At 31.2% G+C, this 12,784-nt stretch overlaps 1 protein-coding gene across 1 annotated transcript in view; it reads left to right on the forward strand.

Moving 5' to 3' along the window:
- Positions 1 to 12,784, forward strand: part of LOC115887240 (LIM domain-binding protein 2-like) — a 120,253-nt gene that overhangs the window by 82,780 nt on the left and 24,689 nt on the right. Inside the window, 3 exon segments of the mRNA XM_030906611.1 lie at positions 8,469 to 8,562; positions 10,448 to 10,514; positions 10,517 to 10,549. Of these exon segments, the coding sequence (XP_030762471.1) occupies positions 8,469 to 8,562; positions 10,448 to 10,514; positions 10,517 to 10,549 (194 nt within the window).

The raw sequence follows: 12,784 nt of genomic DNA on the forward strand, positions 1-12,784 counted from the left end.
TATAAGTTATAAAAATAAGATTATTTTTTCATATCAAGTGTCTGGATATTTATATATTTTTTTTTTTATATTTATATACTTGTGTTTTTTCTGCTTTGTTTTGTAGCTACAGGAGGTTAAAGTCTCGATTTTTTTTCGATTGATTATAATTTTCTTCCAGTGCTTTTAGTGATTCGAATGAAATTTTGAGAGTAAAGTGACTGTAACTACAGGGTTATCATTAGAATATATTTTTCGAAAAAAAATCATGCACGCCACTGACTTTTTTCTTTTGATAGCAAAATTGTATAGGCCGTTTAACGCCAATTAAAATATCGTATCCTGGATATTTTGTCGATTTCGATTTCGTTGATGAGATAAACTTACACTTTTTCTATTGCCTCCATATACGGCTTGCACTGTTTCGCTAAAAAGAGAGAAACGTCAGTGGCATATAGTGTTGTAAATGGAAATATTTCCGTTAGAAATATTTCCATGGAAATGGAAATATTGGAAATTTCCAAACGTGTCTCGGAAATGTTGGAAATATTGGGAATATTGGAAATATTTTTAAAAATACTTAAATCTTGTCATTAACGATTCAAACCCGATGTTTATTAATATATCTTTCATATTTTGTAACCCTATAAACATTAAACTTACTATAGAACAGTTTTACAAACATATAATATGGTGAATATATCGAGTTTGAGGATTCACCTACTTATTTGCAACCTCGCATTTCTCGCTATCGCAAGTCCCGAGCTCGTATGTTTGGTTTGGTGGCTGGTCCCTGATCGACATTCATTTTGCTGTAAAAGCATTTTGTGATATTAGAAGGGTAATTCAGAATAATCTTGCATTGTCCTCACTTGACGACAAAGAAAAATCCGAATTGTTGGAGTTTGTTGACAAAAGAGAAATATTTGCTATTAAACCCATTCATTATGCTGCAGAATTACTAAATCCAAAATCACAAGGTTCTGAACTTGATGAAACCCAAATTCTTTCTGCCATAGAATGCATACTTAATATATCAAAAAATAAACTCAATATAAAGGAGCAAGAAATAATAGATGGAATAGCAGATTGCCGTTGTAGAAGTGGCAAGTTATTTGAAAATAACTTTATATGCAAAAGTAGTTTTGATAACTCAGTCTCCTGGTGGAAAGGACTGTGTTCTTCATGTTCATTATCACAAGTAGCTTCACGAATTTTGATGATGCCAGCATCTTCGGCTGCCACGAAACGCAGTTTTAGCGTTTATAGTCATATTCATTCAAAAAAGAAAACAGGCTTACTAATTATAGAGCTGCTAAGCTACTCTATCTATCCCACAATGAAAACTTGCTGAAGAAAATAGGAAACGGCAATAGATCAATTTTTATTTCCGATACTATTGAAGATTTTGAGGAAGTAGACTGGCAAGAAGGTGTTATTGGTTATTGAGTGTGATGCTGTTGACAGCGATAAAAATATGCCTCTTTCTCGACTAGTGTGTCAAAAATATTTTTTTTTTGTACAAATTTAACCTTAATTTATATTTTAATTTGAAGAATAACTCTTTATTTGTGTTTATGTATAAGCATTTTGTGTTTTGCGATGTTTTGTTATGATTTTTATAAATAAATATTTCAGTTTTTCTTATTTTTTAAAATATTTCATATATTTCCAATATTTCCAATATTTCCGAAAATATATTTCTGGAAATTTTACATCACTAGTGGCATACATGCTTTTTTAGAAAAATTATCCGTGATAACCCATATGACGGTCCTTTGTGGATATGTCGACACTTTTTTAGCATTAAAATATGTCGCACTTATACTAACTGGTCGTCTATGTTTATTTTTATTTCAATTTCTGGAGGTTCATATAAAACCTTATACATGTAAATGTAACCCTATTTAACTACCTCTAATAGGGAAGCATGCAGGTATCGCACTAAATATCTCTAAAAACCCTGTACAGGGTGTCCCATTTTCGTGTGTTTTGCAAGGCTACTCTACTCTATGAGTAGAGGTACAAAGATGCAGTTCTTTGCTACTTTTTTGTAAGGATTACGCACAGATTTGTCCTAGCCTAAAACAAAAATGCTAGGACAAATTTGTGTGTAGCATCTTCAGTTTCATAAAAAAGTAGTATATTGATGTTAAAACCGCATCTTTGCATCTCTACTCATAAACTAGAAACCCCATATAACACACGAAAATGGGACACCTTGTACGACATTAACTAACTCTAACAAATAACATTCAGAATTGTGTCTATATAGGTATATTATATTCTTAAATATACCAAAACACATAAGAAAATTTGATCTTTGCATAAAATTACAATATATTAGAATTACTCTAATCAAACCAAAATGTAATCGTTTATCTCCCTCGATGTACATTAATATTAATGGTCAGTCATTAAATCAAATGATTAATAATCCTGTTAACTGAAACCATAACGATGCTAATTGAATCGCCCCAAGATCCAAGATTTAACGCTGGCGTAACAATGAGACAAATAACCGGTCGACACATGTATCAATTGCTTTTTGATATATGCGCTAGTAGAGAAATAATTTATCTTCTTAATTAGCCCGGACCTGCAAATTCAATAACTTCGAATTACCATAAACGAAGTGCATTTAAATTTCAGCTGAAATTTTGGAAAATTGTCTGCTTTAATGTATTTTGTGCCCTACCAGTTTATTGTTTTGATTTAATCAATACTCTATTTCGGGTCTTTATTTATATAAATTCTAAATTCAATTTTTGTATATCCCTATACCTAAGTTAAAGCCTTATTGAAATAATTTCAATTTCAGTAGGGCGAAAAATAATTAAACAATTTTCAACATAGAATAATTAAAATTATACATTTTTCAGGATCTATATACAGTATGTCCCCGGATTGTCTTTACAAGAGGTATATAAAATTTTTTGAGAACAATGCATTCTGTATAAAAAATTTTACTTGTTCTAAAATGGTTAATCCTGTTTATACTTTTCTAAATGTCCATACCGTTTTAGAAACAATTAAAAAAAAACATGAAAAATGGTTGGATTTTTTCTTAGGTCCTAAAAATTGAAACGCGTTTCTATGGTAATATAATTTCGTTTTCATTATTTGATAGATTGTTACTGATAGAATTTTAATTAATGTCATATTTTCTGCTGATTTAAAATGTTAAAGAAGCACAAAATCTATTTAGTACAATACGGAGAGGGCGATAATAGTTCTCGGAAAATGTGATACTTTAAAACAGTAAAAAATATGACGTTAATCAAAATTAATAATAACCATCTAGCAAAGAACGAATTGGAAATTACATTACTATACAGGGTGTCATTGAAATGGTGTAAAAAAATCAGGTGGTGATAGTACTCCTAAAAATAGTAAAAAAAGTTCCTATAAGTATAGGGCGGAAAATGCATATTAAGGGAGTTAGGGGCATTGAAAGGGTGAATTTAAAAAACGGTTGTTTTGAAATTGTAGGCTCAAAAAACGAGATAAAATTTCGAAAAAAAATGCTTAGCCATAAATTTTGACCCTAAATCAAATGGTGATAATGAAAAATTATTTGGAAAAGTGGAAAGTTGTACATCGCCCAGAGCGATGGTTTTCGAGAAAATTGAAGGCAAAGAGTTTGCTCTGATGGGTTGGTATAAACTTATGAAAGTTATGGCGGTTCAAAAGTAACCAAGTAGTTATCAAATAATTAATTGAACAATCAAAATTTTATGATTTTTAAAATATCATATTGCTTTAAAAGACGAAATAATCCACTAGATTTCTACTTCTGGGACCACTTTGAAAGCTTTGGTTTACTCAGTGCCGATTAATACTGAAGAGCAACTACGGCAACGCATTATTGACTGTTCCAATCAAATTCGGACAAACACCAAGGATATTCCACAGGGTACGCAGATCTTGGAGAAGAGCAGATGTCTGTATTGAAATGAATGGTGGTCACTTTAAACATTTACTATGAATGAATTAAGAAATGCATTATTTTAATAAGGAATTTTGGTAATTGGTTTATTTCGTTTTTAAAGCAATAAGATGTTTTAAAAATCATGAAATTTTGATTTTCCAATTAATTATTTAATAAATACTTGGTTACTTTTGAACCGCCATTTCATAAGTTTACCTATGTTGAGTTACCAACCCATCAGAGCAAACTCTTTGCCTTCAATTTTCTCGAAAACCATCACTCTGGTCGATGTGCAACAAGAATACCTTTTTTGTAGGAAAAAGTATGTAGTTTTCAAAAAATGAACCCACATGTTGCAATGTTGCAAAAAAAATAACCTCAAAAAAGTTATTCACAAAACAACCCCCTACCCTTGCAAAAACTACCCTTTCCACTTTTCCAAATAATTTTTCAGAATCACCATTTGATTTAGGGTCAAAATTTATGGCAGAGCATTTTTTTCGAAATTTTATCTCGTTTTTTAAGCCTACAATTTCAAAACAACCGTTTTTTAAATTCACCCTTTCAGTGCCCCTAACTCCCTTAATATGCATTTTCCGCCCTATACTTATAGGAACTTTTTTTACTATTTTTAGGAGTACTACCACCCCCCGATTTTTTACACCATTTCAAAGACACCCTGTAGAAACGATCTTTATATTTTCATGTTTTTTTTTAATTTTCTCTAAAACGGTATGAAAATTTGGAGAAGTATAAACGGGTTTAACTATTTTAGACCAAGCAAAAAATTTTTATGAAGAATACATTTTTCTCAAAATGTCAATAACAAAATAGTCTTTCCTCTTGTAAAGACAATCCGAGGACATACTGTATTTTAAAATGAATTTATGTTGCCTCTCTTTTTGCAGAGACGTAATTTTACGTAATTTATTACAATGTAACAAATGCCAAAAACGCACACCTTATTTTCATGTATTTTAAAATTCAATATTTTTGTTTTAGTGGTTAAAATCCTTATCTGTCTATTACACGAGGAAAAACAAAATGTAATTTGGGTGTAAGTTTAAAACACCCTGTGGAATGGTTTAACAAAGTAAAGGATTGAAAAACTACTTTATCAAGGTGCATCTGCATCTTGTCTGGATAATTTTTGTTTCATCTCAAACTTTTTTTGTTAGAGATGAGGTATTCGCTTTTAAAGAAGACTATTAGAGTATTAGTATCTTTGAATAAGAAGACTAAGGAAGGAGCATATCAAAAATCTTAGGTACACCGCGATGGGCCTCAAATATGGCCGACTTAAATTCCGGTTTATCAGTGTCGTTCTAATTTTATTTAAAAAATGTAAAACTATGATGTAGAGTAGACGTGGGGTAGACTCAATAATTTGTTGTTTTATTTTACGTTGTGAATAAATGTTGGTAGTTATTAAAATTGTTATAAAAATATATAATTCTAATAAAAACAGATAAGTTATAATAAGTATTTATTAACATAAACATCCGATACGCTACTGAAGCAGGTAAGTCAAATTAACGTATCTAAATTCTTTGACATCTAATCTTTGACAAGTAATAAATAAAAGCTAAAATGCAAGAAAAATATATAATTTAGTTAATTTAAGTGAATTTCATAAATGATCGGTTTACTACACGTATGTATATTATATAGTCACTTACTAGCGAAAAGTTGTTCCATTATTTCACTCAGTTTTTGCCGAGATCTACCGTACGCTACACAACCATTTATTTTAGTCTTTTTCAATAAATCGCGATAGTGTCACTGTTAATTTAAGTTCTGCCACAATTTCCATCTAGATTTACTACCTTTATACAACTATCAGTAGTAGAATAAATAATAAATAACATAAAATAAGCTCCGTAAAGACTGACAAATCCACAAAATTTCAAATCAAATTCAAATGTGTCAAATGAATCGTCAAACAGAACTGTCAAGGATCCCCACCCTAGAGAGCTTTTATGGTGCCTTTTCCGCCCACCATGCATGAATACATGGATAGCATTATGCTCCTTCCTTAGTCTTCTTATTCAAAGATTAGTATTAGTATACACTGTCATTGAAAAGGCATATTATTATTGTTTGTTGGCAGTTCTTTTTAGTAAGCAGAGATTTTAGTCTAGAAGTTTATCTCTATTATATTCATTTAATTTTTTTAAAAAGAACATTACTGTTACAGAAAAATGTATTTGAAACTTAAAGAACTCCTTAAAATAAAGCAAATTGTTAATTTTGAGTAACTTATATGAATTAGTCAGTAGCGTAGCAAGGCGGGGCGGAGGGGGCGGGACACTCCGAGCAGTGACACTCCAAGTATCTGCGGGGCGACAAAAAATTGTTATAAAGGCGGCGAACGGATTCTATAGGGGCGGCAAATCTCCTCCTAGAGGCTCTCCTCCCCGGGCGCCTCTAACCAACGCTACGCCACTGGAATTAGTTTTTGAGTTGTGAGAGGTACAAAAATAGAGAGATCCCGGTCCTGGAGAAATAAACATTACAATCACATTAGGGTATTTTTGACAGATCTCTGTAGAAGGAAGTCATAATAAATTTGTCATATTGTCACATTATGTCACAATATGACAAATTTATTATGACTTCCTTCTACAGAGATCTGTCAAAAATACTCTAATATACAGGGTGGTCCAAATTGTATTCCGGAAACTTCGGCAGCATATTCTGCTGATAAAAATACGTAAAAAAGTTCGTATAAATGTATGTCCATGTCCTAAAATGCTTAGTTTCAGAGATATAGGGTGTAGAAGTTTCAATTTTATTTCGATTTTTTCCAAATTATTTCTGAACTAACGTGACTATTTGGATGAAAATTGGTGTCTGGGAGTTTTTTGACATAAGAAATTTGATTTTGATGTCAATATGACTCCTACTTGTAGCGGGCGCTACCTACATGTCTTTTAATTGTTTTGAACAGTAATAACTTTTCGTCCGTACCTGTATAAAACTACTGAGTGAAAAAATATACATTTCCGTAATGTTTTACGTAAAAAATGTTTCTTGGTAAAAATCGCTACGAACAACCTTGCTCAAGATATTTGGAATAGAAATAGTCAATGCATGTCATTATTGACAAAAAATAAACATATGTTGAGTAGATAGTTATGTAATTTAAATGATAAATTTGGGAACTTTTTATATTTTTAAATTAATCATAAATTTTTCTTTGAAAAAATGACGATAAAACAGTTTCTGTTGAACTTTTGACACAAAAACATATCAAATTTATGATTTCAGTCTAATAACTATTTAGTCAACATGTTTAATTTACGTCAATGATGACAGGTATTGATAATTTCGATTCCAAATATCTCGAGAACCATTACTAGTAGCGATTTTTACCAAGAGACCTTTTTTACGTAGAAAACGTCGTAAATGTACATATTTATACTCGGTAGTTTTATACAGGTACCGACGAAAAGTTATTACTCTTTAAAACAATTAAAACATATGTAGATGGCGCCCTCTACAAGTAGGAGTCATATTGACATCAAAATCAAATTTCTCATGTCAAAAACTCTCTCCCAAACACCTATTTTCATCCAAATAGTGACGTTACATCAGAAATTATTTGGAAAATATCGAAATAAAAATGAAACTTCTATACACCCTGTATCTCCAAAACTAAGCATTTAGGACATACATTTATACGAACTTTTTTACTTGTTTTTATCTGCAGAATATGCTGCCGAAGTTTCCGGAATACAGTTCGGACCACCCTGTATATTCTCTATGAAAAGATGAAAAGTTACAAAAAGTACACTGTAAACCTAATAGAATTTTTAAAAAATCTTAATGTATTTCGTAGATAAGTAAACACACTGCTTCAAAAGAAAATTTATTTATTAAACACTAAACAATTCACAAAATTAAGTTGTTGTTAATTATAAAATGGACATAATTTGCCCTACGTTCTTCACCCCCGTCCAATAATTGTTGGTGTTCGGAATATTTAAATATCTCCAAATTATGCTTCTTCAAAATTGGCCAAGCCATGGTATGAATTCTTTTTTTTTTTCAAATAGGCCATAAATAGGCCAGAACAGTTATTGTTATATTATGTATCTTTAATAACTGTTCTGGCCTATTTGGAAAATGAACAGGAAATAAATCCTTATAACCTGTAGATTATATCCTCCATAATACCACTAAAGTATTTTTTTTCTTCAGTTGTTTAATTCATATTTACAAATTATTTTTGGCACGTATAAAGTCAATTTGACATTAAGAAAATTAGTTTTCATAAATTATTTTTGGCAACAATAACGTCAATTTGTCATTAAAAATTGAATTTGAAATGCTTGTTATTTAGAATTTTTTTATCTTTCATAAAAAATGAATGTTTGCTTCATTTTAAGGAATTCTTTAAAAAGTTTCAAATAATTTCTTTAAAGTTACATGGAATTTCCTACAACTTACAGGTTGGCGATGCAACAGGGTGTATAATGGAAAACTATGTGGTACAAAGAAATGACGAAAAGAAAATTATTAGTACAAATAAATTACATGACATTTTTCTTTTCAGATCATTACCTGTTCCTAGGCGGCATACACCGTATTTCGGACAGCCAGATTATAGAATATACGAATTAAACAAGAGACTACAACAAAGGACGGAGGTAAGGATAGTAAGTTTTATGATTTTATGATTTTTTTATTAGTTTTATTAAATTCTATATTGGAAGTGAAACAACGTGCTTTGTGGAATTCTATCGGTTGTCTTGGATTAAATATACCTAGAAAAGATTCAGAAAATCTGGGTAAAAACGACTGCCAGACAAAAGAAACCATGGTTTGTCAAGATGCCACGAATGATGCCACGTGATTTTGCCTGAATACCGAATACTTGGTCACACACTCGGCCGAATATTCGGCGATGGCCGAAACCTAACCAAAATCATATGTTTTTATGCCATCGCAAATCGTAAATACAGACGAAGAAAAAAGCCTTTTTCGAAAACTGACAAATTTTATTAGGAAAAGCGTAATCGCTTTTTTCCTGGAAAGGCAGAAAAACTTGTTTTTGAAGTGAAACTTCTTTACGCGCAATGAGTGTAAAATTTGAAAGCCGTGACACGGCCATGACACACGAGACGCGAAAGGAAAAGTGGTAACGATCTTGTAGCGTCGTAACTCGGGCCCTATGTGACCTAGGGGGCCGAAACTCGGAATGTAGATGGGGCTCGAAATGTCCCATCTATTCATATTTTGACGACGTTTCGTGCACTTCGAAACCCCATCATCAATGAATCAAATAAAAAAATCGTCCGATTTAAATGAAATTTGGTATATCGATTGATTGGTCCAATGCCAACTTGACCGTGTCCGACACGTGTTCCTGTGACAGTTCAATTTTGACGTAAGAAACGTCAAAAGTTGATGTCGTCCGTTCGCAACCAAATTTGGGGGGTAGGCTATGTGAGCGACGATGCACATGGTATCCCACCCTGCAAAGTTGGATATGACGTTTCGTTTACATCTTTATCAGGGTGGGACTACGTCAAAAGAAGAAGTCGTCTACTCATCACGGGGGTTTATATCTACTCAATTTTTGATGTTGTTTGTCGTTTACTCATCACTGGGATCTATCTATATCTTCCCTGTGACACAGAAGAAGGTTATTTCTTCTTCTGTGCCCTCTGAAATATTTAGCATTTTTTGTTGGTTATACAATTTTGATTGCAAGTAAAAAGACATTGACAAGCTGAAGAAACCTTTTTTATTTTTGTTTCAGTGGCAAAATCCCTAGATTTTGTTCAAGACTTAGAATGCTATTATGGTGTAGTGTTCTTTATCTTTTAGAATATTTAATCTAAGATCTAGTTAAAAAAATTATAAGTAAATTTCGGCAGTAGAATTCCACAAAACCGTTGTCATTTTGTAAGCTGTTGTAAGGAATCTGTACTCTGTTAATGTAGTAATCTACTAATGAATATCACTTTCTTAATATTTTATTAAATTTTTTAACTTATTTTAATATATTCGTTGGATATATTTTTTTATAAATATAATTTTATTATCCATAACACAGAGTACATAATTTCTTAACGATTCACTTTGGCAAGTATAAAGCTCTGTTATAGAATTCTACAGAATCTACAGTAGCATTTTAGATTTCACAGATTACTTATTTCTATGAACTTGGTACTATAATTTTGGTGAAATTCAAAATATTAATTAAATTTTAGAATTTATAACGAGTTTTTACTAATTTCCCTTAAGAAATCACTATTAATATTTAATGGCACTACTCTCTAAAATATAAGTATCGTACATGGTCATTAATATGAAACTTATAATTAAATTAACGAATTAAAATGAGTAATTAACATGTTAACTGACAATTATTGAAGTTCCAGTTAAATATATTATAGGTTGAAACTGCGACCACAAGGGCCTATTGTTGCTTTAGTTTCATGGTACTACTTATGAATATTTAGTTTTTGAAAAAGAAAATGGTTAATTTATACTTAAAATAAATTCATGTAATATTTCTAATTTTAGGACAGTGATAATCTTTGGTGGGATGCATTTGCCACCGAATTTTTTGAAGACGATGCCTCATTGACATTAGCTTTTGTTTAGAAGATGGTCCAAAACGATATAGTAAGTTCGGAGATTTAAAATTGCCCGGTTTAGACCTTACGTTTTGCATGTCAGTTGAAACCGGAAGTAACATAATCGCCTAGAGAACTGACGACAGTTCTTGGTATTTAATTCAGTTCTAGTAAAACGTCAGTCTTTTTGTCTACTCATAATGTTTTACTTGATACAGTTTTGGCTAAACAAGTAAGACGTAAGGTAAAACGTTATGTCTAGACCGGACTTTACGCGTATATTACAATTTTAAAGTAGGCTATGGCCGTTATGGTAAAATAATGTTGCGTCTGCGTCTTAAGCTTCATTCAGAACCTCGAAATCAGTAGAATAAATTAGTAGTTTCAATTAGCCGTAGAAGTTTGTTCACCTAATTTTAATGTAAGCATTCAGAACGCAATAAGAATATTATTTATTATAATAAATTAGTAATAGTAATTTTCAATTAGTGGAAAAAGTTAACAAACTTTTGACTTTAATTATACCTCAAAATTTGCGAGGAATGTCATTTTGGCTTTTGATTATCACCCGTCAAGAAAAATTTTGGTTAGAAATCAAAAGTTTATTGTTTTATAAACTAAATAGTATGCTTTCTCTATGGATACAACAGACTAACACAAGCTGTTGCTAGGATATTTTATTAATTTTAATTGTATTTTTTAGACATTGTGAATGATCGTAAACTAGAAAGTATAAAGTGGAATTGAAACCCCTAATTTATTCCACTAATTGGGAGGTTCTGAATGAAGCTTTAAGCTCATCATCACTCACCGGCACGAAAAACGGACACCTTAACATTTTGGTGTACATACTTTAAGTTTAATATGTTTTCTTCTGGTTGGCCGATTTTGATGATTTTTTAGGCGATTTGTAGCTAAATTATTTGACTCTTTAGTATATATTTCTAAATTAAAAATGAAAGTTGTCAATCTGCCATCTGTCAATTACACGAGGGGAAACAAAATTTTGATATTTTGGTTAAAGTTTGAAACACTCTGTGGAATACGTTAACAAAACAGGGAATTTAAAAATAGTTTTATCATCTAGGTACATCTTTTCTTGATGGTTTGCTTTTTGGTTCATCTCAATAACTTTATTGTTGTTGGAGATAGTCGCTTTTGAAGAAGTCACTAGCAATTTTTTGTAATTTTTATTCTGATAATAAAATTTTTCGGAGTTACCGATTAAATGAAGGAAGAAACAATAGTATATTGTTTTATTAGGAGTCAAAATTATATTTTTGTGGCGAAGCTGTACCTACGTTTGACATTACAGGCGAGGCACAAAAATTAATTTTTAAACAATTTTAAATAATTAATAATTTCAATAATATTAAAAAAAAATATTTAAAAGTAATACCCTGTCAATAATTATATATCGATAAACTATGGTTACGCTCGTTGAATTTGACACCTTATGTCAGTTTAATAATATATTTTCGTACTTTCCTTTAATTTAGAAAGAGATACTAAAAAGTCAAATAATTTAGCTACAAATTACTTAAAAATTCATCAAAATCAGTCCACTAGAACACAATATACATATTGTTGCGAGCCGGTGTGGACTCGACCTAACCTCACAATATGGCCCGCCCTCGGATGACCTTAACATCGCATAGACACCGCAATGATTCATTCGTTCGAGAAGAATCGAGACCCACTAGAATGGACTCGTACATACGAGAACATTAGAATGACATATCATATGCCAACTTTTGGTGTTTTTGTTTAAAAAAATCGTATTTTAAATTTCAATCTAGAGGCTGTGTTAAAAACACTAATTTCTAATCAAGGGGCCTTGGAAAAATAGATCAGTCTAATGGTTTTTGCATGTCTTGTCCTGGCCGGTTAAATCATATCTCAATTTTTTCAAATGGAACGAGGGTGGCTCATTAGCATATTTGGAAAAAGCATTTTTTTACGAATAATTTGGTACCACACACTTCAGGATTTCGAGTGAAATTGTCGTTATGAACCGCATACAACAATTTCAAATAAACCATATATGCGATAATGTCAACAGTTGACATATCATATGTCATTCTATTCAGAGTGTCATTTTCTTTTGAATAAAGTAAAAAAAAATACGGAGGGTGCCATTTAAAAGTCAAAAGTTGTTGTCATTTCCGGTGAAACCGGAAGTAACCAAAAGCAATTGAATACGTCAATCAATTCTAATTTATGTCATATACTAATATACCAAATCTTGTTTTTTTCTCCGAAAAAATACAAAAGTTATAGGGGT

This window comes from Sitophilus oryzae, unplaced genomic scaffold (genome assembly GCF_002938485.1).
Source record: "Sitophilus oryzae breed Bouriz unplaced genomic scaffold, Soryzae_2.0 scaffold_557_pilon_pilon, whole genome shotgun sequence".
Lineage (NCBI taxonomy): Eukaryota > Metazoa > Arthropoda > Insecta > Coleoptera > Curculionidae > Sitophilus > Sitophilus oryzae.